General features: G+C 37.3%; 1 protein-coding gene across 1 annotated transcript; it reads right to left on the bottom strand.

Moving 5' to 3' along the window:
- On the bottom strand, positions 1 to 26,454 carry LOC141599810 (brefeldin A-inhibited guanine nucleotide-exchange protein 5-like). Its single transcript, XM_074419929.1, has 32 exons — positions 26,050 to 26,454; positions 25,894 to 25,942; positions 24,102 to 24,342; positions 23,793 to 23,914; positions 23,649 to 23,707; positions 20,740 to 20,797; positions 20,017 to 20,101; positions 18,380 to 18,583; positions 18,200 to 18,258; positions 17,922 to 17,991; positions 17,773 to 17,841; positions 17,006 to 17,128; positions 16,839 to 16,892; positions 16,673 to 16,761; positions 16,468 to 16,564; positions 16,288 to 16,386; positions 13,796 to 13,993; positions 13,178 to 13,362; positions 11,944 to 12,534; positions 11,415 to 11,832; positions 10,758 to 10,997; positions 10,507 to 10,630; positions 9,813 to 9,961; positions 8,642 to 9,001; positions 7,009 to 7,175; positions 6,685 to 6,923; positions 6,183 to 6,334; positions 5,339 to 5,455; positions 3,930 to 4,066; positions 2,001 to 2,334; positions 1,136 to 1,231; positions 1 to 448 (listed from the first exon to the last, which is right to left on the bottom strand). Exons 1-32 carry the CDS (start codon positions 26,156 to 26,158, stop codon positions 386 to 388), a joined length of 5,157 nt encoding a protein of 1,718 aa, XP_074276030.1. The 5' UTR covers positions 26,159 to 26,454; the 3' UTR covers positions 1 to 385.

Here is a 26,454-nt window from a genome sequence, read left to right as displayed (position 1 = left end):
TAAGTTTGAAGTTCCTCTACGATAACGCCAAAAACCGACAAAGCGCCTTCTGTGCTTCAAATCTCTAGCAAAGCACCCTTTGTCCAATTCATCAGCGTTTTACAGTTACATTTCATAACTAATACGGAGTAAATGTTATTCTACAAAATTATACTCCGTAGATTTTGAAACCTTTGAATACAAAAGTGTGTCAAAATGAACAAAAACCAATTCCGGTGTTCAGGGACTCCAGGTTGTTAGTTATTCATGCATCCGCCATTGGTTTCAACTCCTTTCTATGATTAGAAAAACTGTCCTAGCTGCAGAATGAAAGCTGTATTACAGAGGAGAAGGTCCGGTGAAAGTGTCCAGATAAATTGCAGAGACAACGAGCGAGATGAAAGAGTTATGGTAATAGAAAACTGAATTGGCTCTTGAAAAGTTCACCAAGTGCCCTACGAACGTCCATCTGATAAGTAGAAAACATTTAGAGTTAAAGCAGCCAAAATTTCAGTTTTACTAATGGTGGTAGTAAAGTAAACTAGTAAATACGGAATATGTGACTATGACCAAATGGCAAAACGAAGTACATCACGCTATGGCTGCGGAGTTGCAAAATATTGAACATAAGTGACATACTCCATATGGAACCAATTACACAGATAGGAAAACCCCATGTAGATAGAAGGGTTTAACCTGTAGTCATTCTCACGCCAACAAAAATCCCAAAGCAGAAACTACCAAATGCCCAAATCATGGGTTTTATATATAGCATGACTGCCAGTTTTCGTGTATCAGAGGAGTTATTTCTGCCTCTTTCTCAAGGAGAGTACAAAATTGGACACAGCTTTTACAGTTTTTGGATTTTTCTCATTCTAGACATGCCACTCACCACAACACAAAAACATGACTGCTAAGTAAAGGTTCTGAAGAACACCACGATCACATTTTGACATTTTGCCATAATTTAAGGCAACATTGGCCGCATTTAGAAAGACTAGGCCGCGACGGCCAATACGACAACCGTGACAGAAACTGAGATCTATTACTACGAGGTCAATGGCAAGAGTGTAAGTGCTGGCAGCTAACAAAATTCAAGATTGACAATTGACATGGATATTTCAATAGACGAGGCAACATTAAACATGATGATCACCTGATCACAGCACACCAGTTTAGCAAGCAATGGGTAGAAAACTCTGAGATGTTTTCTGAAAATTTGACTGTTCATAGCCGCCATGCCTTTTATCACCTGCAAGGAGAAGTAAAGAAAGACATAAGCTTCACTTGCAAGTTGCAAGCTTAGAGTTGAAATTTGAGCACTTATGTAAACTATCACCACTTTTCTTTTTCTTTTTTCCTTGTAAACAATTCAGCGTGTAGTTTACAAGCGAGACAACAAATGCGTTATCTATATTTTTTTTTTAACAATTCAGACTAATTGTCGCAATTAGATAATCACAGTGACTTAAAACTGGAGATGGTTGCGATATCTGAAAAAATATTGTATATTAAAATGATTTATTTAAAAACAATAAAATAACTAAATGCTCTGCGCCAAGTTAATATATACACGTAATACACAGACTTGGCACACTCAAAATCTCTCCAACATAGGAAAGATTTGGAGGGAATATGTATCCAAACACCCATACTTAATTCCCCCTCCCCTTCTCTTCCCCGCTTTTCCTTTCCCTCTATCCCCCTCCGCTCACTTTCCCTCCTACTTTGCTATCCCAACAAGGCACGATTTTCATATATGCTTAAGTGCACTATGACTGAGAACCAGATAAAACCAACGCTTATTGTTAACTTTGTCAAGACACAAAGCACAGACCCAGATTTCACAATTATAGGAGAAGGCAATTACCAGCATCGAGTAGTTAGAAAACACAATAGATACCAACTGGACATGCAATCACATATGTTGCAAGTCACAAACCAGCAAGGGTCTGAATTGAAGATATCCCAGCCTATGCTTGGATTGTAGAAAACAGCACAAGAGTAACCAATAACCTTACCTTTACAATTATAGGAGAACGTAACTCCAGTACACGATGAATCTCCTTGTTATTAGTGCCTCTCGCAGTCATCTGAAATTCAGACGCCTCTTTTAGCACGTGTCCACAAAATGATACCAGCTTCTCTTCTGCTACCTGTTCAAGCTGCTCTTCTTCATTTGAATAGGCAACAGTGCTCAGATGATTATTCGTTGGGGTTGTAAATGTATCTGGAGAGTCATTTAGTTCAACATTGTTTTCTTTGATTAATCCAAGTTCTGAGGTTGTTCTTTGTAATACATCCAGGTATACACAGGTGCCTGCCAGCTCCTGTCGTAAAAGATTTGATGGGGGCCTGCAAAAGTCAATTTGTCTTTATACAACTACTTGTCTACCATTCAAAATGTTCTCGATCTAGAAGAGACATAAGTGAAAGAAGTCGGTGCAACATGAAAGCTTAAAAGCGCTGACTTTTATAATTGCTCAGACAAATGAGGTCTGAGGATTTTCACATATACCAAGGGCTTGTTTGAATGGAGGATAATTTTTATAGGGAAAATGGAGGTAAAACAATAGAAATGAAGAGGAAGTGTTGGTAGTGAAGGGATGAGGTCATGAGGAAAGGGTAGAGGGGGTAATGCACTGCACCCGGGGAGGATCAAGCGGGTACTTAGTGAACCCTTAATGGGGTTACTTTTACACTTTTAAGATCATAATATTCATTAAAGATTTAAAGATACCAAGGGGGGTGATGCCTATTACACAAACGACACCATAAGGGTGATGACTATATCAGTCGGGTCAAGTTTGGACCGGGTCAAATCGGGTTCGAGTCATACCAAGTTAACATACCCTTTCGGGGGCGAGTCGGGTTCAGGTCAGGCAGTTATCGGGTTAGATCATTCGGGCAAATTGATGTGCCGGGTAGGGTCAAATTTGGGTCCGGTCATTTTCGAGTCTGATTATTGTCCCTTTTTTTATCACGTTACTTCAATTTGTTACCAATAGTTTTAGTTTTTGATCACTATTTGCTGTGGTTACATTGTTATTAAGTCACCTAAACACTAAATCGCTTTCATTTGAATCAATGTTAAGCTTTACAATTGTCATCTTAAGTCTTAACGGGTCAATATCGAGCCGGGTTTGAGTTCGCGTTCGAGTCACTAATTGTAGGGTTGTATCGGGTGCCGAGTCCAAAACGGGTCGGGTGAGGTCGGTTCCGGGTTGCTATATTTACATCAGTGGGTCTCATTGTAGACGGCCACTATCCGTCTAAAGCTGAAGACGGATAGTGACCCTGTCACAAAATGCAAGTGGGAGTGGGGGTATCCATTTCCCACCCACTTGCACTATCCACTTACATTTTGTGAGAGGGACACTATCCATCTTCAGCTTTAGACAGATAGTGTCCGTCTACAATGAGAATTTGTGTATTTACATATACCACTACTTTTCCCCTATGTTATTCTTTTTATTCTCTTCATCATCACTACTACCAATACAGTACCACCTCACTCCATTGTATCTCCCTCCATTATCCCCTTAGCAAATACACTCGATCCAAGTGAACCCCAAGTAAAACATCTTTACTGCCATCCTCTGCACCGTTTTATAAGAGTGGCCGCTTTCCATTGGTGTCAAAGTTCCTAGATTTTTTTATAATTCCTTCAAGTTTGTTCCAAGCCTTGAGGAAGCTTCCATAAGAAAGTCGTTCTCAAGTCATATATCAAAAAAGGGAAATGTAATTTGGCATATCAGTAAACAGTGACAGGGAATAACTTGTTTGTTGCAACCCGAGTAGTTGAGTTCCACACAATAGCATACAGCTGCTTGTAATATTTGGTGAAATGCTAAATATGTTTGCTTATATAGACCATTCTAGAGCAAAGACAATATATCAGAAAAGAATAAACAATGAACAATAATACTAATTGTATGTTTATTGGATACCTATCAGCTGGAAGTTGTTGCATGCGTAACCGGAGGTTGTGGTAGGAATTATATGAAGCAGCAAAATCCAATATAGATAGCAATATCTCCATCATAGAGACCTTTTGCTGTGCATTCAACTTTAGCCAATACTTCTTCTGTTTTAAAGAAAAAACAATAGTTGAATGTCATAGACTATAGAGGACTTGTGAATGCGAGATTGCGAGCCATAATCCAAGATGCATATTTGAATGGTATCTAGTAAATATTAGCAGAACAATTTCTCTTATAAAAGAGTTCCATTTGAATTAAATTTCCTGAAAATTTAGAAAGTGGATTGAGAACATGAACATGTAGAAGAAGCAGCATTTGAATTTATAATTACAAACTTGCTCTGAAACATAGAGGAATGTCATTTCAATCAATCAAAAGCTCCTTCAAATACTGAATAATGTAAAATTATCACATCGAAATTATCTTATTATAAGTTCATAACTACTTCGCCAAGCATCTATAGAGAAACTCAAAGAAAATGATAAGCCACCTTCATTTTGTTGGATATACACAAATTAGCCTAAATGCCATGAAACAAGCAACAACAACTTCACAGACGAGCTAAAAACTTAAGTGCGAGTGGATAAGGAAAATAAAGTCACAAACCAAGACACACACCTAATTCCCAAATACCATCAAACTCATCAAATGCTAAGCAAAATCTTCAATACTAACTTTGATGCAAGATCATTGTTAAATAAAGAAGGCTGTTTTACTCCATCACAGAATGTTCAAAAGAAGGGGGAAAAGGCAATACAATTGAATATACAAAATATTGAACCTCTTAATGATGATAAATTGACACTACACCTTACATATAGCTACGGCAACCCCCACTTCATCCAGCCCTCTGACATGCTATAAACTTAATAGCCACAGATTTTGAAGACCCTTTCCACTATCAGAAGTTATAAGTAAATTGCTGATTTCCTCAAATTGGCAGCCACTTTTAGTGATCATATTTTCACCTTTTTAAGTTACAATTTAAAAGTGAAGAATCACTGGAAACAATCGATGCACAAGAGAGGAATAGAGACAGTATATGCTGGAAAGCAACAGTTTCCTTTTTCCCCTCGCCTTCTCTTTTCATCAAAAAGATCATATTTTAGCACTCTGGAAAAAAGTTCATGCATCCATGCATATTCTTGTCACTTGTGCACATATGTAGATGAAAAGAATTTACAAATATCATAGAGACGAACCGAACAGTCGCTATACAGTATTAACAAAAAAGGGATACTGTTCGTTACCACGATATGGTTTCAAAAGATAGGACATGTATATGCTAACTTTTATGTCCACTATTTTATACGAGCCATAAACATGCTACCTCAACTGATAGTAATGCATGGTATGACATAAAGCTCAGCAAATACCTGGATACTATCGATTGCACCCAAAAGCAACAATTGAGTGACACATTTACCCCTGACAACCATGAGCAGCGGGGTTTCCACTTCGTTCTTTGAATCAAACTCCATGGCTTCAAGAGCCTAAAGCAGAAATAACAGGCAGAACAGAAAGATAACAGTTAGCAAGAGCAAAATCCAGAGGAACCATGCATATGATTATATGAAACCAATCCCAAATATCTGGAGTGGGTTAGCGACAGAGGACAGATCTGCAGATAAACAAGAATTATTGTATGACAAAAATATCGAAGAACTGCCAAAGTATATTGCCTATTAATCTCAATAATACTTGGCCTTGGAATATACTTTGGCAATTCTTACTTGGCTACGCAAAAAAACATTACTCCGTACTAGTTTTCCCCTTACGTGGCAATATACTTTGGCAATTCTTCGATATTGTATGACAAAGTATATTGCCTATTAACCACGGAGTAATGTTTTTTTCCATAGAAAAACAACTAATAATTAATCTTATTTCAAGATTTTGGTTGGTTTCCAAAAGCACTTCCTAGCATACATGGCGTGCAAAGACTCTAAAATCACCTAAGACTTATAAAGCTGTTGAATTACCCGAGTATTTTTTCTTTTTTTTTTTCATAAGATATAATATTAATTAATGGGCACCAAGGGGGTGATGGCATAACACCATGTACAAAAGATAGCATAGATGTGGCGCCGATGTACAACAAAGACACAATGGGGGTGACGATCTGACGACCATATACAAGAAGACACCCCAAATGTGACACCCATATAATACACAATGAGAGAGGGAAAATTACGCTCTCAAAGTATCATGTTCAATTACCTGAGTTTGAGATTGCACTGGAACATCAAGTTCATACTTGGCCTTGGATGTAAAGCTTCTGAGGAAAACGTTGCCCATTATTCTTTGACCCAAGCTTTGATTTCTTTGAAGCTCCACAGAGTCGTAAGGTTTCTGAGAGGGAGTTGGTAAGCCTGCATATCAGACATTTCTCATCATTACCCCGGTGGAACAATGGAACAGTAGACCCCCCATTCTTAGGTTGTTGATTGTGATGGAAGACAGTAAAATTGCTCACTAAACCGACTCATTTGATGCAATTCTCGATCACTGTCCGGCATCTGAAAATGCCTCTCCGTGTCGTTATAACAAAGGTAAGGCTGCCTAAATTAGGAACCCCTTACTCCGCCATTTGCAAGAGTCCTTGAGACACTGAGGTAATGTTATTGTTACCCTAGTAGAACAATTTTGATATTTGGACCAACTAGCATACAACACCTGTGTTAGTCCATAAGAAGTAAATCATATTAATGACAGTAATTACCTTCTGTTATTTCTGAATTTTGGCGCAGGTCAGCAGAATCACCTTGGTCCACATGATGTGTAGTAAGATCTTCACTACCATCAAACGGCCGACTATTCGCAGACTCATGGCCAGGTGAATCCAAATGACCCCCACCTCCAACATCAGGCTTCGAATCACCAAGACTCGTGGGAGTGTTGGAATGCTGAAAACCCAATTCATGCAGCAGCTCAAGTGGCTGCGTAGTGAATGAAGCATCTCTAGAAACCCAATTCATTCAACAGCTCAATTGTCTTGACATTAAAGCTAAAAAAAATGAAAAGTGAAGGCAAATAGGGCACGAACCTTATGCTTTTTAACAAGGTATCCCAATCATTATCACTGAACTGATGTCCGCCGGCTTCTACGAGATGAACTAATGCACCAAGCGCTATAGACACCACTGATTGGTCAGTCTTCTTTGCACAATCCAATAGCAAGCTTAGCAATGGGGGTAGCATAAAAAATACTTCCTGAAAGCCGGAATACAAACAATTCATCATGAAACATTTAATGCAATAATATGAGTATATGACGACAAACTGAAGCATTAGCGAGTAACAACATATAATCTGATCCTCCTCAAGGCCCTCAACAACAATAATCGAGGTGCAAGGTAGACAAGAAACATGACAAGAGAAAAAATAACCAAGACTAAGCCACTATAGGCAGGTACTCACATACACTTCAATATAGTCATCAAAAATTTGTTTGCATTCAATTCTAGTTTCTGAATAAGCTAGGTGGATATTGTTTCAGGAATGTTCTGTCTTCTGTGTATGTGGTTTGTCATCTTTCGTAGCTTTTTACTCTCACTTGATAACAACTGTTCAAGACACTTATTTTTAACCACTCTTATCTGGACATCTTCTTGTGACTTTAATGTTCGAACCGACTGCCTTGCTAAAAACGACTTACAAAATCCATCCCAATAAGTACATGAAATCTACCATGTCAGTGCTTGTGTCAAATGAATAACTACAGTACTCCAGATTCCTTAATTTGTATTCTGCTGGTAATGATAAGAGCAGTGTAATAATATGGGATTTGTAAAAATAAACCTATAAGGAACTACTTCATTCTGAATGTACAACATGCTCATTTTGGGAAAAAAAAAAATGAAAAACCAAATGTAGAACACAATTGTTATTATGAACCACCAAGAGGATGTTTGTCGAAATTCCATACCAAAATAAATGTTCCATCAGAAGCATTGCCACAATAAAGTTCTAGTCCCACAATAAATAAAAATGTTCTATGTAATGGTGCATGCTTTGTCATTTCACCTTAGTTTTAAACAAACGCACCAGCAGTGAATTTAAACCAAAGGCTCACTGAGTCACTACCTAAACACCTTGGTTTGCCGTAACTGCGCTTTGTAGAAGCGACTTGTAGAACTATGCAATTTTCAAATTTTTTTTCTTTGACTTCTTTTAGAATGACATTCTATTTGTCACTTGTCACTTTTACTCCTTTACGTGTTACCTGTCTTTAAAATCCAAAAGGAGTTATTATTGCAGAAAAAATTATTTTAAAAATGCCGCCTCGTCTATGTCGCGTTGTGCATCGGCGCACTTCTCACCTTTTAAACAAAGTATGTTTCCTCTCTGATGCCAATAAGCTGTGAAGACCTTCCCAGGCATACAGCCCCTCCCTAATGCATTAGTGGATCTACGTGCAAGTACTCAGAGTGCCAGTACAACGGACAACTGAGTTTTTTGTGCTTTTTGCTTGATTATTGTTTTAAAAGAAAATTAACTTAAGCAGCAACGAAACAGGTTAATGCAGGAACGACCCTGAGGACTACACAAAGCATTGAAGCATCTTTAAGTTTGGAGTAAACGACAAAACATTTCACATATATGACCAACATACTCATACCGGCTCGGCGGCTAACCCATTCAGACAATTGAAAAGAAAAAGGAAAAAAACTACATACCTTGTAAAAAGTGTTAAAAAGATTACACAGCAACTGGAGTGAGTGAATGCAGGTCTCATGGAGCCACTCGTCATCAGAAGAAATCAGTGAGGTCTCGTTTCCAGCGTGTCTTACATGGTCGATGATAGGGAAAAGGACTCGACGAAAGATACTTTCCCAGAACGACGGAGAAAACTTGGTACCTCTCTCATTCAACAAATCAAAAAGTACTTCCAGGGCACAGTTTCTGACCTCAACCCTTGGATCTGATGTTAGGTCTGACAATCCCGCTAACATTGGGAACCAGTATTGCTCAGTCACATCAAAATTTTCATCAGGACTTAGATCTATAGGCTTTAGAGCACCACCTGGTACACGACCCTGACAATTTTGCAAGCAAATAAACCCTCCCTTTAGTAGAAACGAAGAGTATATTATCTAAGGCAATCACCATAGATCAAAAGTGTCTCACTGATGTAAGCAAATACCAGCAGCTATCCTACTACTTACAGTCGTGCTCAATGATATGCAATTATGCACCAATTCACAAATGCCCATGGCGATATCATCAAGCTTCATTTAGAAAGGAACTCCTGCTACTTCATGCTTGCATGCCCCCAGCATGTTTTATTTGTCATAATTATATGCAAAGATAATGTGTGCTCACATGTAGGTGCACAGGAAACAGAAAATTTTACAGCAAAAAATTGCTGGAAATGTCTATAAGTGTCCTTATAAAACCCTAATAATTGTATGTAAAGACGATGAGTTCACATGTAAGAGCAATGGAGAAAAACTAAAAGTTTAGGAATTTAATCAATTGCTGGAATAATTTAAGCTATTTTGCCTGAAAACCTCATAACCGTTTCTAAAATAATTTTTTTTTACATGTAGGAGCACTAGAGAAGAAGAAGGTAAAGAGTTTACAGATATTAAATGTTCGGGTGATAAATAAATAAGTAAAATGAAGGACAAAAGTGCCTGTATTCTAAGTTAACGATTTTGAAGAAACTACACCTTCATAGGTGACTTCTGGTAATATTTATTAAATGGAACATTAGTAAATCGAAGAAACAAACGAGATTCAAGAGTGCAGTTAGTTACCATGGAAGACTTGGTAAAGTTATAATAAGCTAGGTTAGTGCCAAGTTGAAGGGCAACACCACAACTTGTTAGAATATAAAAGACAAACCTCAGCAAGTCTGTCTTCACAAATACGCAATAGTGCAATAGCCTTCAAACTTATCCGGTGAGAGCTCTTATTGTTGGCAAATCCAATAAGACAGTTGACACAGTCCATAAAGCAATCGCCAGCAACTTTATCAAAATGTTCCAAGATCACTGTACATCACATGAGTGTCATACAACAATCATTTTCAAGGCCTAATCTGTGTAGAAACTGAAAGTAATGCGATAAACTCTTTTACAGAAGCATCTTATAGCATGATACGAGACCAAGTGATAATAGTACAACAGGTCAATAACAATACTCTAGTGCCTCAATGGTCCCCACTCCCCACACAGGGTAAGGAGGTCAGAGGTGTCTGTACCTCTGTGTCTAACACAGAGAGACTGTTCCAGACGACCCAAAATGAAATTTGCATTGAGAGTTAAATCAAATGACTGTCATTTCACAATTAAAAAAAAATGCAGTCACTTACTGATAATAGTCCATCATATAAACAACCTAATGAATTTATTTTGACAACTTATATTTATAATGATGACTAGCTTAAATATGCCCATCATCATTATAAAATATCAAGTTGTCAATAAAAAAACGACATGTTATATACTTGACCATTTTGTTATCTGGGATAGAAGTGTTAACGGCTGGTCAACAATTTTTGAAATAATATTGAGGAAAATTCAACACTTGGTCTCACCCTGCTCCACATTCTCAAATGCACTTTCGACGATAGGCTCTGATTCGTCAACTGCAGCGGCTGTGAAAATCATGAATACACTTCGCCAGCCTGACTTTATGCTTCCAACCTTTAATTTTATCATCTGCAAAATGACTCACTTTTTATAGCTGAGAAGATAAAAAATAATAAAAAAAAACTGTGTAGTAGTCAAGCTGTTGTCAATGATGACTAAAAAATCGAGGAAAACTAGAAAATGTTTAGCAGGAAACCTGAACAATGCAATTAACAATGAGCCTCCTCATGGATTCATTTTGACTGTTCCGCATGAGAACAACAAATGGTTTCAGAATGTCATTTTGAAATGTAAAACTGGAAAGTTCAGCACGCTCCAAATACTTCATACCCAGCTGCCTTAAAGAATCAATAGCATCCATAGCTACCTTCTCATCATGATGACTTCCAGCAAAAACAAAATGGTCCGCCAGGACAGACCAGATCCTAGCCCACACCTGAAAGAAATTTGAGCATCTGTTATACAAAGGAGAGGTTTGTACAGAGAAACAGCGGGTTAAATTGTAAAATGAGATCCTTGTGAACAATACAAGAGCAACATAACCTTAATGACTTAAGGGCTCCTGCCGATGGCGTGTCAAGGGGTAGATGTACACAATCTTACCTTAGTACTAACAATACAAAAGCGCTATTTTCGAATGACTCATAATGAAAAATCATGCCAAAAGTTGCATCAAGTGACTGTTACTTCACACAGTTTTGTAAGCCAATTTGCTTTATTCCATCATTATCCAAAACCGGAGAATTATTCAAGACTGGAATAAACCGAAAAATATATGATTACTCTATGGTATTCTCCTTTCTAGTAATACTAATAACACAAACAAAGAGTACATATTCTACAAAAGAAATACCATGCGTATGCGCGCCATGTTGTAATAGCTAATTTCAACAAGTTTCTGTAGGCTATAAACACGCGCAGGATTTTGTTTCAGTTCTTCTGCTGATACACTGCAAAGAGCAGTGAAGAACTCGATTACTGCATCACTGGGAAGCCTCGCGCTGTTTAGGAATAGTTGTTCTGTAGGTTTTCCCGCTAATTGTCTCAAAGACTGAAGAAGTGCATCTTTGGAGATCTGATTTGATGCCTGCATCACAGTTACAGCAACAACAGAATTCGAGGTAATAAAATCTAGCCGAGTAATGCATTCCAAAACAGAATTCCATGTGTTCTCAAGGGCATCAGCATTAGACTCGCCCAAATCTAACAAAGTTCGTAAGGCTTCAACATTTTTACTGCGCATTTCCTTCGGTGCATGTAAGAAAGTAAATCTGAGACAAATGAAAAAATAAACTCATAATCACAAGATAACAAGATGACAGAAATTTAAAAAGACGACTTTGCATTCTCTTCAAGGACAATGGCTTCATATCATAAATTACCTGACTAATGAAGTTAAGAACGCATAACGCATTGTATCCATTCCTAAAACATTTGTTATGTGAATTCCTGCTTTAAATCCCTCCATACAAAGTTGAACCCTTGACATATTATCTCCTTCCTCCATGATAACAGAGAATGTGGCAAGCAAAGGCCATCCAACTGCTTCAGTCATCAGCGTTAGGAGTTCAACCCTCTTTAAGGTATAAAAGACCCCCCTATTAGTTCCTCTATTCTGGAAAATAGCTTGTGTTTGCTTAACAATAGCATCTCTCTCAGATATAGTTTCTGTTGAGGGCTTTCTTCTAGGAAGACCCAAATTAAGGATGCTTACAAGGCACCCTTTTCCTTCAGTATCGTCATCTTTCATTTTTAATTTTTCCTTTACAATAGAATCGTAGATCTCCTCTAGAAGTTCTTGAGGTGGGATCTCTTCCGCATCGGCCATAGAATTTAAATGCACAAAATCAGCCTTGGACATTTTAGCAGTAACTTTAGGATTATGAGCATCACTATTCAGTATGATGACTGCATAGGTGAGGTTATAAACTGTATCCGCATTCGTAAACAGAGCTGGATTATCTGCACAATATCTGCAAACCGAAGATGCAGATTTAAAGAGTAAGTTTACAGCCAGTATCATAGAAAGCCAGCAAGGCACATTGTATGCAAGAGTTCTTAAGAATTTATTACTTCCATCCCAAAATATGTGAAAAGTGTTAAGTTCCACACAAAGAGCAAGAAATCCATATTATAGTAGCGCTACTGACCCAAAGAGCAAGAAAGTTGTGATAAGTGTTAAATTCCACACAAAATGGGTTTAGGCCACACCCACGATGAGAAAAGAGAACCCACTTCATAAGCTCAAAGTAGGTTCTATCCTAAAACCAATTGGCAGTTGGAGGAGTTCCTCTGTGGCTACCTTTAGAAATCAAACTGGAGTGGTTTTTAACAACCCTCAACAGAATGCTATGTCAGTTGCAATACTGCATAAGTGGAAAGTCATACAGTCGAAGCTATGAGTTCTTATAATATGTTCAATTTCACATAATATGGGCCTATGATGGAGATAATGTCCGCCATAGGCCAAAATGAGGCTCCATCCTAAAACTGATTGGCAATAGGAGAAGTAACTCCTTGGTTTGTAAAGTGAACAACATATCATATACGAGTTCAACAAAAAAAAAATATTATAAACACGGAACACAAGACACACTCAGTGTCATAAGGACCCACCGCTCTGCAAACTTCTCCATTATGCGGTCAATCTTTTGGGCTTCTCCGGGAAGTGTAAACCCACTCAAGAATTCGCGTATTGCGGCCGCAAAAGTCATTCCAGAAAAATTCATAGAATCAACATAAGCATGCATTACCGACAACGGAAATTCTTCATCTTGACCTAAGAAATCACCAACCATACTCTGTAGAACAAATGGCAATACAAATCACTAAATTTCTGCCTGAATGCTGAACTATTTTGCCTTTAAATGGCAAACAAAAAATTGAAATACTTATTTTAAGCAAATAAAACATACAAAATAAAGCAGGTAGATGATGCTGGATATATTATTAATCGTCCTATTTGTAAACATTATTACAAGGCCTAGTAAATTACAGTGTTCCGTAGTAACGCATGAAAGGCAACTGTATGAAGTATGAACCATCTGCTTTCAAATTTGTCACATAATACACTTTGTAACAAATTTCACAGAGACCATAGTTAAAAAATAAAAATATTCTTGGCATTATTATATTATTATTAAAAGTAATCATTAGAGAACAAGGAGTCCTCCACTCAGCCTGTCATTCAAGGGTCGAGACTGAAAGACAAATGTCCACTTCCAACATTTTTACCTGAGCTATCGCAGCTTCAACAGTAGATTTACAAGACTTTGTCTCCTCAAAATCACTGTTTGTGTCCTTCCTCTGTTCAATTTCTACGGCATCTTTACCTGAACAATCATCCAGTGACTTCCCATCCTTGATTTTGTGGTCTAATTCTTTATGGGACTTCTCCCAATCGACCAGTGTTTTAAAGACATTTACAAGGCACTGCACAAGCATGAAGAAGTGAAACTTCCACAAATTAGCGAAAAACATAAGACAAGTCAGCTAGCTAGCTGCTAAAGTATGATCAACAAAATCACTTAGGAAGGAGCAATAATACTGCAGCAAATGATACAACTTTCCATCTTCTGGGAATAAAAACCTTTAATATTTTCAAATCTAGGGCCAATAGGGCTTCCATTTCTATTGTACTTCGGACACATTAGTTTTTTCATACTTACTTTCATGTATGCATTATCTTTATAGCTAGATGCAAATAAGATATATGAGGATGAGAATAATATTGTTCACCTAAAATGTTTCAATACAGAAATTTCTAAAAAGGATAATTTTGCACTTGCAAAAAAGTAAAGCGTAAGAGGATATGTTATCTATATCAAAATTAAAAGTGTAATCAACTCATTTAGACGGAAGTAATTGGGATCCCATTGATACAACCAGCTCCAGAGCTCCGTTCTCCTAAAGGGGAGCTTAAAAACAACCTGCCCCCAAACTTAATCCTAAAGACTAAAAGTGGCTACAACCTTGAAAAAAAAAGTTGAATTATGTTCATTTCATAAATAAATATAACAGCTTAAACTACAAAATCCCAAAGCAGCATCTCTTATTTTTGCCCGACATATAACATTGCCTCGGTGCGTCAAGGGATTCTACAAATTACGATGTATGGCGGATGTACAACTACTTACTGATACGATTCCTGATGATGACATATTAATTAATTCAGTACACGGGCAGGGATGGAACGCGGGTAAGCGAGTTCATGTAGCAGCATTCCTTGGGACTCTAGTTTAGTCGGTTTAGACGAATAAAAACTGATCATTGTATCAGGGATTTAGTTGTTTTATGACTTGTTAGATTAAGTTTAGAATTATTTAGTTGTTTTCTAATTAGGTTAGGAGTCTTGTCGGTGAAGAAGGCGATAGCTATTTATAGGGAGTTTTGTATGAAGTTTTCGGGCAGAAAAGCATTAATAAGAATTCAGTTAAAACGATCAAGGTTGATCAAATTTTCCAGATTTGAGACAATACTTCAAATCTCTCCCTTTCGATTGAGCGAGGTAGTTCATTCGTTAGAAACCATTAGTTCGTTTTCGAGGTAGAAAACTGAACTAAATATCTGTTTTTATTAGTTATTTGGTTACTGTTGGCATGCGGTTTATCACGCCTAGCACGCGACATTAGCAAGGTCGTTAAAAGTCGTTATTCGTTTCATCATTCGTATCACTTACCCTAGCATTAACAACACAAAGACATGGTTTTCAGATGACCCGAAATAAAATAGTGTTAGAAAATTGCACCGAATGACTTTTGCTTTACAAAAAAAGATATACACCAAAGTTTAGTGAGCCATTTTGCTTTATGAACTGTTCATAAAATGAAATAAAGGCTTCAGTGCATTCATAATGCATCAATGTGTCAACTGGATCAAACCTTTCTTTGTCAATCCAGACAATTTTCTAACATGACTAACTTAATCATCACCTATGGGCGAGTTTTCCAGACCTTTCAACTTCGATGTTTTTAGTGCGTTTAGGAAGTAGTACTCTTTTACCTTTTGAGTATAAGCAGTTCTATACTACCACTTGAATCCATGGATATGCTTTGCAGATTTTTTCCCCTCTACGTATCTTTTTTGCTATCTTTACTAAGGTTTTCTCTCCTTGTTTTCCTTTTATCTTTCTTCACACACATTTTTTTAAGGTTAGTAATGAAATGGCGAAGCAACAGAGGAAGGGAATTCTTTTATAAGATTTTCACACATTTTCCATCTGAGTTTCCACTTTATGCCCCCTTTTGTATGCTACTCCCACTCACGTCACTCTCTTTCACATTATATCACTTTTCTTAGTTTACTTATTCTGATCCCCTTTACTAATGTAAAAACCATTTTAGAAATAAGGCTTCACATTATATCACTGTTTGTTTTACCACTTACATTGACAGCTACATATGATGGTTCATGTTCGCTAATGTAAAAACCATTTTAGAAATAAGGCTTTACTGATATATTGTTGTTGCCAAGTACTCTACTAAGACAAATGTGGGGGCGCGCGCGCACACACAGACACACACACACATATAAGAACAATAAAACACAAAAACAAACAGCAGGCGCAACATTAATATTGAAGAGTGAATTAACTTGGGTCTAATGAACACACTGCCACACTGCCACACAGAGACGTGAACCAAAAATTACCAAAGCAGTCTTCATATAATATGTAGCTCAAAAAGATCATCCAAACTAATGCCTAAGGTGTCTCAAAACTAACTTACCTGAAGTGAGGAATCCTTGATTGATGCACTTTGAGAGGCAGCAACAGAGTTGAGATTTGAAGCTTGAGTCCCTTGGGCAATTTTTGATAATGTAGTCACCTTAGAAGAGAAGAAAAAATGTCAAAAGGCCACCCAAAAAAATAATATTTCAAATAAGGGAATGCAGATAGCTGGTAGTACCATGCGTTCAAAGAGATTTGGCCCATCAAGATCACAGTCGTAGTTAACAAATATGTCCAGAAGCATCTGTGGATCCTTGCATAACTTCTCAAGCATCCTACATATGTTCTTCAACTTCAGAAGCTTATAAAACAAAGAGAAATCCTACAAACAAAAGAACAAGAAAATTCCACCACTAAAAGCAAATTGACCAGCAAATTCTCACCTTAACACGCTTAGCCTTTGGTTAGAAGGACATTCTGCATTATCCATGCATCTTAACACTATCAATGGAAACAAGATCGCGATTTCACCCTTAGAAGGAGAAAAAAAAGAGCAATAAGATCACAGAATCAGACCCCTAAACCAACCTTTTATAGAAATTGTAGTACCTTGAGAGACTCTCTAAATCGTAGCAAAAGTACAACAAATATTCCAGCTGCTTGCTATCAGGATAAACAAAAACACAGGCCCATTAGTAATCAGAAGAAAAGACCCATTTAACAGTGAAACTATCTCAATAAATGGGAAGACGGTGAAACGATGATTGCAGGTCAACCTGAAATATTTGAGGAGATGAAGAAATGGATGCCCGCAACAAAGTGTAGGAAAGATAAGCCTTTATTGTGTTAATAAAATGAAAGTTCTTAGTGAAAGCATGGCTGACATCTTCCAATAAGCCCTGCAACCAAAACTAATATGATGAGATTCCATATAATCACTTCTCAATACAAAGTTACAAACACTTGTATATAGAAACTAATTCAAATCTACCAAAATCTGGATTCGATCCAGCCTCCAGGCAGCAAGGCAAAAAAGAGAGTACAACAGCCCCTTCTTTATAATGAACTTGGTAGACACTCCCACAGAACTTGAGGAAAGTAGCTGGAGTATGACATGGTAGTGGTGGTGAGAGGGTGGTAAGAATGCATTAGGCGGGTAAATAACTTTGGGTATAACGAAAAGAGTGCATACATGACTTTTTTGAGTTGTCTTTAAGTATTTTGCAAACACAGCAACAACAAAGACTTGATTGAAAAAGAACTTGAAGTGCGCTAACAGATTTTATTGTTGTTTACTTGCCATCAAAAGGAAAAAATTGATAGAAACAAAGAGAAAACTGGGAATTATACGGGCCTAAGAGTAAACAGAAATCCAGTAATTAAAAAAACTAAGAAAATCAAATATAACGAGGACTAGTATAACCACGAAAACACCTAACCAAATCAAGTAATGAAATACTAAAAAAGAACCTATGAATCACTGTCTGAAATAACCTGCAAAAGTTATTAAAAAAAGAACCTAAGATTCACTGTCCGAAATAACCTGTAAAAGTTCCAGAGATAGAATATTTGTCTTTGTCACCATTATGTCATTGTCGGCCTTCACACCCATCTGCAGAAACCAAAGAATCACAAGTGAGCCAACAAACCTTCAAATTACATATCAATAAGCAAGTCGTTTACGACACAAACCTTGCAAAGAGTACGAAATAGCAGAAGAGCATCACGATGCCCGACACTCATACTCTCAAGATCCAGCCCACTTGTCAAAAAAAAAAAAATTGACCATTACATTACCATTGTGCAACAGCATACAAATGGGAAAAGAGAGTAAGAATAAAAATCAAACACCTCGTAATTGCTTTTACAGTTTTATCAAGGTTGACATTACGTCACTACATTACCAATGCGAAACAATGCACAAAAGGAAGAGTACGAATAAAATTCTAACACCTCAGAATAACACTTACAGTTTTATCTTTTCTACGTTTTCAAGATGTACTGCCTTGTCCAGCATGGCCTCCAAACCCTGGTTCAATGAAAATCCATTTTAGAATCCAGTAAGAAGACCCATCAGAAGGAAATTTTTTGAAGTAAACTACACAAAGCAACCACGGGAAGCTACTGAATCAATTTTCAAACACACGCACCTTTATATCAGCGCCACCTGCAAGCTTATGGATTTCCTCTATGGATGCAAGAGATGCATCTTTTACCGAGTTTTGAGGAATCGTATCTTCAAGTGAGTTAACTTCTATGTTGGATGTAGGACTACTTGTAGAAGTATCACTTGCAAGTGCGTCAAAACCAGTGGAACAGTGATCCTGGAACTCTTTTGAGGCATGACTGACATTCTGAATAGTCACAAAACATAATTACAATCAGCACAAACCTACTTCCACGCGTAGCTTGTCATATAGATAAATGCAACTTTGAGAGAGAGAAAGTAATTCTCCTCCGTGTATAAGTAGCAACAATATGAGATTTCTGGGGCTTGAGGAGAGTATGGTGACGGAGAGGGCACAATGGAGGGAAAGGATACATGTGGATTTTTAGTATTTGATGTTTTTTTTGACATATTTAGTGTTTTTTTATTTAATTTAAAGAAATTAAATTATTTATTCTTCTCTCCTTTATTACACTTTTTTACCAACCACTTTCTTATAGATTTTACTTGGTTCATTCCGGATCCTTAATTCTATTTCGGTTTTTAAAAATCGTTTTAATCTTTTCTCTCGATTTAAATTTTAAGTTTTTATAAAAGAAATCCGGAATTCGATTTTAAAACCCCTAAGTTTACCTTGACTTCCAATTACATTTTCGTTCTTCCTTTTTGTTTTTCATTTTCCCTTTTTTTATTCGCATTTTGAGGCGTGCGTTCACCCATGGACGGTTCGAAAGGATGATTCATGTCAGCCGACCCCAAATCATTTTGGGATTAAGGCTCTGATGTTGTTGTTGTTGTTGTATAAGTAGCAACAAAAAAATAACTGGAATGAGTTTATGTATAATTTTATTTTGATAAGAACAATATAATATTAAATAATGGACACCAGGGGGTAACATCCATGTAAAAAAGATATCTCTAAGGTGCTGTCATCTACAAAAAAAAGACACGGTGGGGGTGACGACAACAAATAAAAATACATCCTAATGCGACGCCCCTATACATAATGAGAGGTGGATAAATACGCTCTCAAACCATCATGCATATTGGTGGTTGAGGAAGAGGTTCAGGTCTGTTGCAATTAAAAGGTTGATGGCTGCTTGTATCTAGTCTTTAATGTATCATATTTGGTGGTCGAGGAACACCTTTAGACTGCAAAATTTCCTACAAAGACCGGAGAATCTGATCAAATCAATCAAGAGTTAAAGAAGGATGAAGAGTGGAGCAAGGAGTTAGATGGGTGATAGGCCTTGTTTTGTTTATCTGGCCTGATTAGTGTATGTGCGTTGGCAAAAATGTTGCTAAATGTGATGTAATTGAATTGTCCTTTGGTTGATTAATATATGCTTACCTTTTTCACCAAAAAAAAACCATCGTGCATAACCTTATTTACCAAATATAGAAAATTCACGTTTCGAATAGGATTGAGTATATGACTCCAAATATATAAAGCTTCACAAAATGAAACTTGAAATCTTGGTATGACGAGACAACATCATCAAAAATATGGCGATTCTGTTCAATCCAAGTGCACCATCAAATAGCCAAAGGGACAATTTTTCACAATTCAGCATATGAGTTTATGAAGATAACAAAATATGAGTGTCACAGATTACATACCAAGTCAGATTCCATTCTCTGGAATATAATGCTAACCATTTGAGTCAACATAGCCTTTGATGTAGCTTGATTCATAGGGCTTTTACTGGCAGCACAATAACGACATATGAAACATCTTCAGATCAGTTCAAGTACTGTTGCACAATTATATTTGTAGCCTTACGCTAGGGGCAAACTATCATATAATTGGAAGGAGGTATAAAAACAAGATGTCCCAGCATGGAGATAAAATTATGTTATTGGAAAAGATGAGAAGCACTAGATGCAGCCTCTCCACAACCTGGAGGGCAAGCTGAAACCACCAAGAAGGATACCCAATGGTGATAACCAAGTGTCCCCCATACAGAGGTTCTTGGTCATGGCAGCCCAGTCATTAGGTGGTTACACTGATAAGCTATGACTGCAAAAAATATCTACCCTTCTTAGTTTAAAAGGCGCAAGAAGCACTTAGACAACAAGGGCCGGCATGACGAGGAGCGAGGTATAGGTGTGCACGTCATCCACACAGGACTCACTGTTTTCTTAAACAAATTTGTAATTTCAACATTATTCCTCGTGCACCAAACCACTCCGCCTTAAGTAACTGGCGGACCTAATTTCTAAGGTTCCTTGGCTAGTGCCGCGGCGAGTCTTGCACTCTTGAGCCTAGACACACTTCCTTAAACTAAGCCAGCCTTATCAACCTTGCTAAGAATTATATACATCCAGAGTTGTAGGGATTACCTGTTTAGAGCTATATTTAAACAAACTCTTATCACCCCGAGCAAAGGTTCACCATGCACTGCAGGAAAAGCAAATATTAGTAATTCAGGACTGCCACTTGGTACGTCAAAAACTAGAAACAGATACAGAAAGAATTCTAACACAGGAGCAGAATAGTTTTCTAGCTTCTAGTTGATTAGTAGTTTAAAGGACTCCTCCAAGTATTTTGTGTTTAAAATAATACAAAAATCAGTCAGAAAGGAGCAATTATTTTTCTAAACATCTACAGACAAGTGAAATAACACCAATAAATACAATCTAACACACTCTAAATCTTTTTTCGAAATTATTCACTAACAATGCTTGGTGATAGGTCATTCGGGTCAGGTCAGTTTTGGTTGAGTCATTTTGGGTCAGGTGATTTCACATTTTCACATTTCCGATGTCCTATCGGGTCACTAGTAAAGATTTGACTAAAATAGAGTGGTTTACTAAATTACTTATCTATATGGGAATGCTAGATCATTTTAAGTATGATTTAAAAATTAGCCATTTTAGGAAATTTGGATTGAGTCAATTGCGGGTCAGATGGTTTAGGGTCCAACAAAACTCGAGCCAGGTCATATTTGGGTCAAAATACCGGTCTTGGGTTGACTTGAGTAGTGTCGTTTTTGCCTATTATAATTTCACTTTCATGTCAATGACATCATTAAAAAATAAAGACGTATGCATTGAGAGACTCAACTCAACAAGAATACAAACAGCACAGTGAACTAAGCTTCTAATCCCAAAGTTGATAATCCTAAAACTGTAAAGGAATTTCGACCTATTGCCTGCTGTAACACTATGTACAAGGTAATATCCAAGATCATTTGTGAAAGACAAAGTGACTGCCTCTGTAGAACATAAACCCTGCCAGAGTGCCTTTGTCAAGGGGAGAAGCATTCTTGGAAATGTGTTGATCAGCCAGGACTTAGTTAGACTGTATACCAGGAAAAGTGTTTCAGCTAGATGCCTGATGAAAGTTGACTTGAGGAAAGCCTAGGACTCCATAGAATGGGTATTTGTACAACAAATGTTAGAAGCTCTAACTTTCCTCCCAACATGGTGAACTTGATCATGCAATGTTTAAGTACTCCTACATATTCCATTGCCTTGAATGGACAGATTCATGGGTTTTTTAAGGGTTGAGGCAAGGTGATCCTATATCCCCTCTTTTGTTCACCATGTGTATGGAATACTTGAGTAGAATGCTAGCTTTGGCTTGTGAGCTGCCTGGTTTCCAGTTTCATCCTCTGTGTAAGCAGAGCAAATTGACACATCTAATGTTTGCAGACGACTTGCTTTTATTTTGCAAAGGGAATGTCAAATCTATTTTCATCATCATGGAAGTTTTCAAAAAGTTCTCGAATGCTTCAGGACTGAATATTAATTCAGAGAAATCTGACTTCTACTGCAATGGGATAAGCTCTGAACTTGTCCAAAAGATCCTTCATGGTACTGGATTGAAGAAAGGGGAGCTGCCTTTTAAGTATTTAGGGGTCAAGATATCTCCTAAGAGACTTACTAAGATTGATTGCAATATCTTGGTTGACAAGATGATCAGCAGATTTAGAGGGTGGAATAGCAGGAAAATTTCTTACTCAGGTAGGCTGGTGTTGGTCAAATCAGTTCTCGCGACTATCCACAATCATTGGTCTCAGATTTTTGTGCTCCCAGCAGGTGTAATGGATAGAATACAGGCCCTATGTACAAATTTTCTCTGGGAAGAGGAAGATAAGTATTCCAAATCCCCTTTAGTGGCTTGGAATATCTTGTGCAAAGACAAAAAAAATGGGGGATTAGGGATAATTGACAGCGAAGTGTGGAACGTGGCAGCCATAGGTAAACTTGTGTGGTGGCTTGCTAGTAAGCAGGATCACTTGTGGATTAGGTAGGTGGGTAGACAATGTTTATCTCAAAGGCTCTCCTTGGCTGGATTATACTCCTACTACTTATAGTTCCTGGGCATGGAGGAAAATCTGAGAGGTAAAGAACACACTAAAAAATGGCTACATCAATGGCAAATGGAGGGGCAGTGATGAGTGCTATACTATAGCAGATGGGTAGAGGTGGTTAATGCAAGAACCTGTTTCTAAAGTTCCTTGGTACAATCTGGTGTGGAGTAGATATAACGTTCCAAAATGCAGTTTTCTCGTGTGGGTTATTCAACAGCAAAGGCTGCTCACACTTGATAGGCTAAAGAGGATGGGGCTTGATGTTCCTACTGACTGTTTTATATGTGGTACTGAACCTGAGACTCACACACATCTGTTTCAGAAGTGTGTCTACACAAAGTGCTGTTTTCAGCTGGTGGCACAATGGCTGGGTATTCCCTGTTCTGCTCTGTTCCAGTGGGATCATCTTATGCGAATGAGGTGCTCCTTTATGCTCATTAGGTAAGTGCCAATAGCAGCAATGGTTGGTGTTTTCTATGGTATTTGGCGCACTAGGAACCTGAGTCGTATTGAAGGGTATGTTGTGCATCCTAGTAGGTTGTTTTTACTGGTTAAGGACGATTGTAAGAGGAGGTTGGCTGGCACTTTTAAGGGGACGCTGAAGTTCGCTGATAGAGATTGGTGTAGAAAGATTAGCCTTATTTGATTGTATTCTAAATTAGTCTCTTAATAAATGTAAACAGGCAATAAGCTTGTAGGAAAGTTACTAAACTCTGATGTAATTTGGGTTGTTTGAGCTTAATACTACTTACATTCCACCAAAAAAAAGCTTCTAATTCAAAGTGAATAACACGCAAGTATATTTATGCATATAGAGCTCTTCCCCATTTTACCACAAGAGCTCCCGCATCAAACAAATGCACAGTAAGTATCAATAGTTAGTACGATATTCAAGCAGATAGATTGACGAATGTCAAAAGATATTTCGCATACCTCTGAATTTTGTTGAAGCTATTGCAGTCAAAAGTGATTTCAGTACTTGCAAAACAGTACTGCAATAACAGACATGTGATAAGTAAGTACAAGCAATCGGTCCAGTAACATCACCTATAGAGGCTTAGATGGAATATAACGTGCCTGTCAGAGGATGAATTTTCGACACAACTGCAAATCATGCTCAGAATGTCAGCAAACAAAGCACCATTCTTTCCACCATCCAACCCAGGATCACCCTCCAAATGGTCGTAAGCAATTAGTTTCTGATCCAAAAGAATGATATAAGGAGATTATTTAAATGTTCAAATCCAATACAGAATACAATAGATGTTTTCTGCCAAAAAGTGACAAATTCTCAAGCATAACATATATATGGATCTTAGACTGAGAGACTGATTGTTTAAGGTAGATAACGTGTAAGATTATAGAAATGAGACAAAAGACACATACATGAAAACAATCCAATGCTAGTTCTACAATTTTTATATTTTTAGTCTCGAATGCAATTCGGAGTGGGCTAAGAACAAGCTCCGCTTCAGCTTCTTCTAATGTGTGTCCCGCATTGGACAAGGCTGCTGTAATAGAGATATTGGCTTGAACTGTCTGTCCAGCATGTTTTGTCTCCCCAGAGGCATGAGGGATTTCATGATCCACCTTCTTCTTGTCAACGGCTTCACCAGATCCAGGTTCACTAAACGAAAATGAAAGAGGATAAACAAAAGCAAGGTGTCAGTTCTTAAATGAGGCTCCAAGCCTTGGAATTGGATAAAGAAATATGCTGGTAGCCAGCACTACGATTGGCAGCTTCCCCATGTTGAAAGAAGTTTCAGTTAACAACACCGAGGTTGTCATCAATTGAAATGTTGCAAAATAAATCCTCCTTACCCAATCATACAGCAACACAGCTCATTCTTCTAGATTAAAAACATGTCATTTTTTGTGAGATAATGAATAAAGCAATATTAAGGGAAATTTTCACTTTGGTCCCTAAGAGGCCTGGGCAAGTTTGCTTTACTACCAAGATGTTTCACTAATTCCACTTTCGCATACAGAGGTTTGGGCTATTTCCCATTTTGACGAACAAAAGTGTAATATCACCAAAATACCATGGAAATAACATATCGTGCAAGTAAATATTAAATTACTCTCTCCATTCTAATAGGTCGTTTACAATTAATCAAAATATGTGAGGGGGGCGTTGAAAAATGAAAACAATCTATTGGAATAGAGCAGCAGTAGTTTTCACAATCACAAGAAATTCCACCTAATTATGTACTTAAATGTTCACTTTCGCACTTTATTATGCTGAAAACGCCACTAATTTAGATAAATTTTGACAATATTTTACTCCAAGGCACCAAGTTCTAGAGGAAGAAAGTTTTATTTTTCAGTAGTCAGGTTACCAAAGTTGATAATGACTCGGAGGTTAGGTCAACAAATTAGTGAAAACTCAAAGCACTTAAGTGGAATTATCCCAAACCTCGGGGCACCAAAATGGAATCATTACTTCACTTTAAAGTTGTGTCAGTCATATATAATAAAACTTTACCCCCTATAACCGTCTCCTCCCGCCCAACCCTAAGATAGGATTTAAAAGGACAAGGAAGTAAGAGAAGTTAGTGAAAAACAAGATTGCATTCCCGGAAGACTGAATAGTAAATCTTTTTGTGTTCATAAAAGTCAATTCTCCAGCCACTTTTTACTTCTTATTAAGGAATTTTGTAGGTCAAATAAATTATCAGAACTCTCAGAAACAGCAATTCCACTATTAGAACAAATGTTGCATACAACTAAACCTTCCGAAACCCTACACACAAGGATTTTACTGAGTTGTTCTACTTATTTTTCTAGCTTCAAGAGGTCAATCAATCCGCAAGGGGAATCTAGGAACGTCACATTTGGCTAGTTCAATGTGATACCTTTCTTCTTTTGCAAAACGGGTTCAAGAGGTCAATCAATCCACAATTTCCGATGTTTGAGCCTATATCTTTACTTGTAAGCATTACAACCAAACTTGAAACCAGTGAAATTGACCTTTTAACAACTTTCCTTAAGCAAATCAGACAATAGACGAACCCATGTAAAATTCTAATCATACACCAACTAAGTACGACCGCAGACCGTCACAAATGAGAATTTGGGGGAACCAATTAATCTATTTCTCTTTTGTAAATTGTAAATAAAACATTTGTTAACAATACAAGTAAACAAGTACACACAACAATCTGATCAAGAATCTAACCTCTTTGTCGCCTCGGACACGGGTTGTTTCTTCTCCTCCTTAACGCCATCTAAACAAACACATTCATCCCAAAATAATGAATAGATGACCACAAACAAATCCAATAAACATTAGAATTACAATCAAATAAATAAAAAAAACGAAAAGGGTACAAACCCAGATAAGATTGAATAGCAGAATGAAGAGTAGTAAATTTTTTAGCAGAGGATTCTTTGAGCATAGACTGAAATGCCCTGGTGACAAATCCACCTGCTGCACCCGCCATTTTTGTTGTTTGATCAACAATCAACAAAACTATTGCATTCCAATGATGTACTTCGTTCTATATTTATAATCTCGTATGCAATATACTGTTGAATTAAAGGATTATGGTGTTGAGATGAGATGTGTATTGATGAATGAAGATCCAACAGAATTGACAAGGTAAACTCTTCCTCTTCCCATTTATGATCACGTTCATTTGCTTATGAAGTCTTTTGGTTTACATACAAGTCACAACTAGCTTTAAATTTTTTTTTTTTTTTTTTTTTTTTTTTTTTTTACAAGTAAGCAAACTAGATT

Source organism: Silene latifolia, chromosome 9 (genome assembly GCF_048544455.1).
Source record: "Silene latifolia isolate original U9 population chromosome 9, ASM4854445v1, whole genome shotgun sequence".
NCBI lineage: Eukaryota > Viridiplantae > Streptophyta > Magnoliopsida > Caryophyllales > Caryophyllaceae > Silene > Silene latifolia.
This window is presented reverse-complemented; position numbering and strand designations above follow the sequence as displayed.

What these genes read in the sequence shown, in the direction of transcription:
- LOC141599810 (XM_074419929.1), bottom strand. Translation starts at nt 26,158, where the DNA reads ATGGCGGGTGCAGCAGGTGGATTTGTCACCAGGGCATTTCAGTCTATG. An exon ending in TTGTTAATTGCATTGTTCAG is followed by an intron (nt 10,631 to 10,757) that starts GTTTCCTGCTAA and finishes GTCATTTTGCAG; the next exon opens with ATGATAAAATTAAAGGTTGG. An exon ending in CAACAACTTCCAGCTGATAG is followed by an intron (nt 2,335 to 3,929) that starts GTATCCAATAAA and finishes TGACTTTTGCAG; the next exon opens with GCCCCCATCAAATCTTTTAC.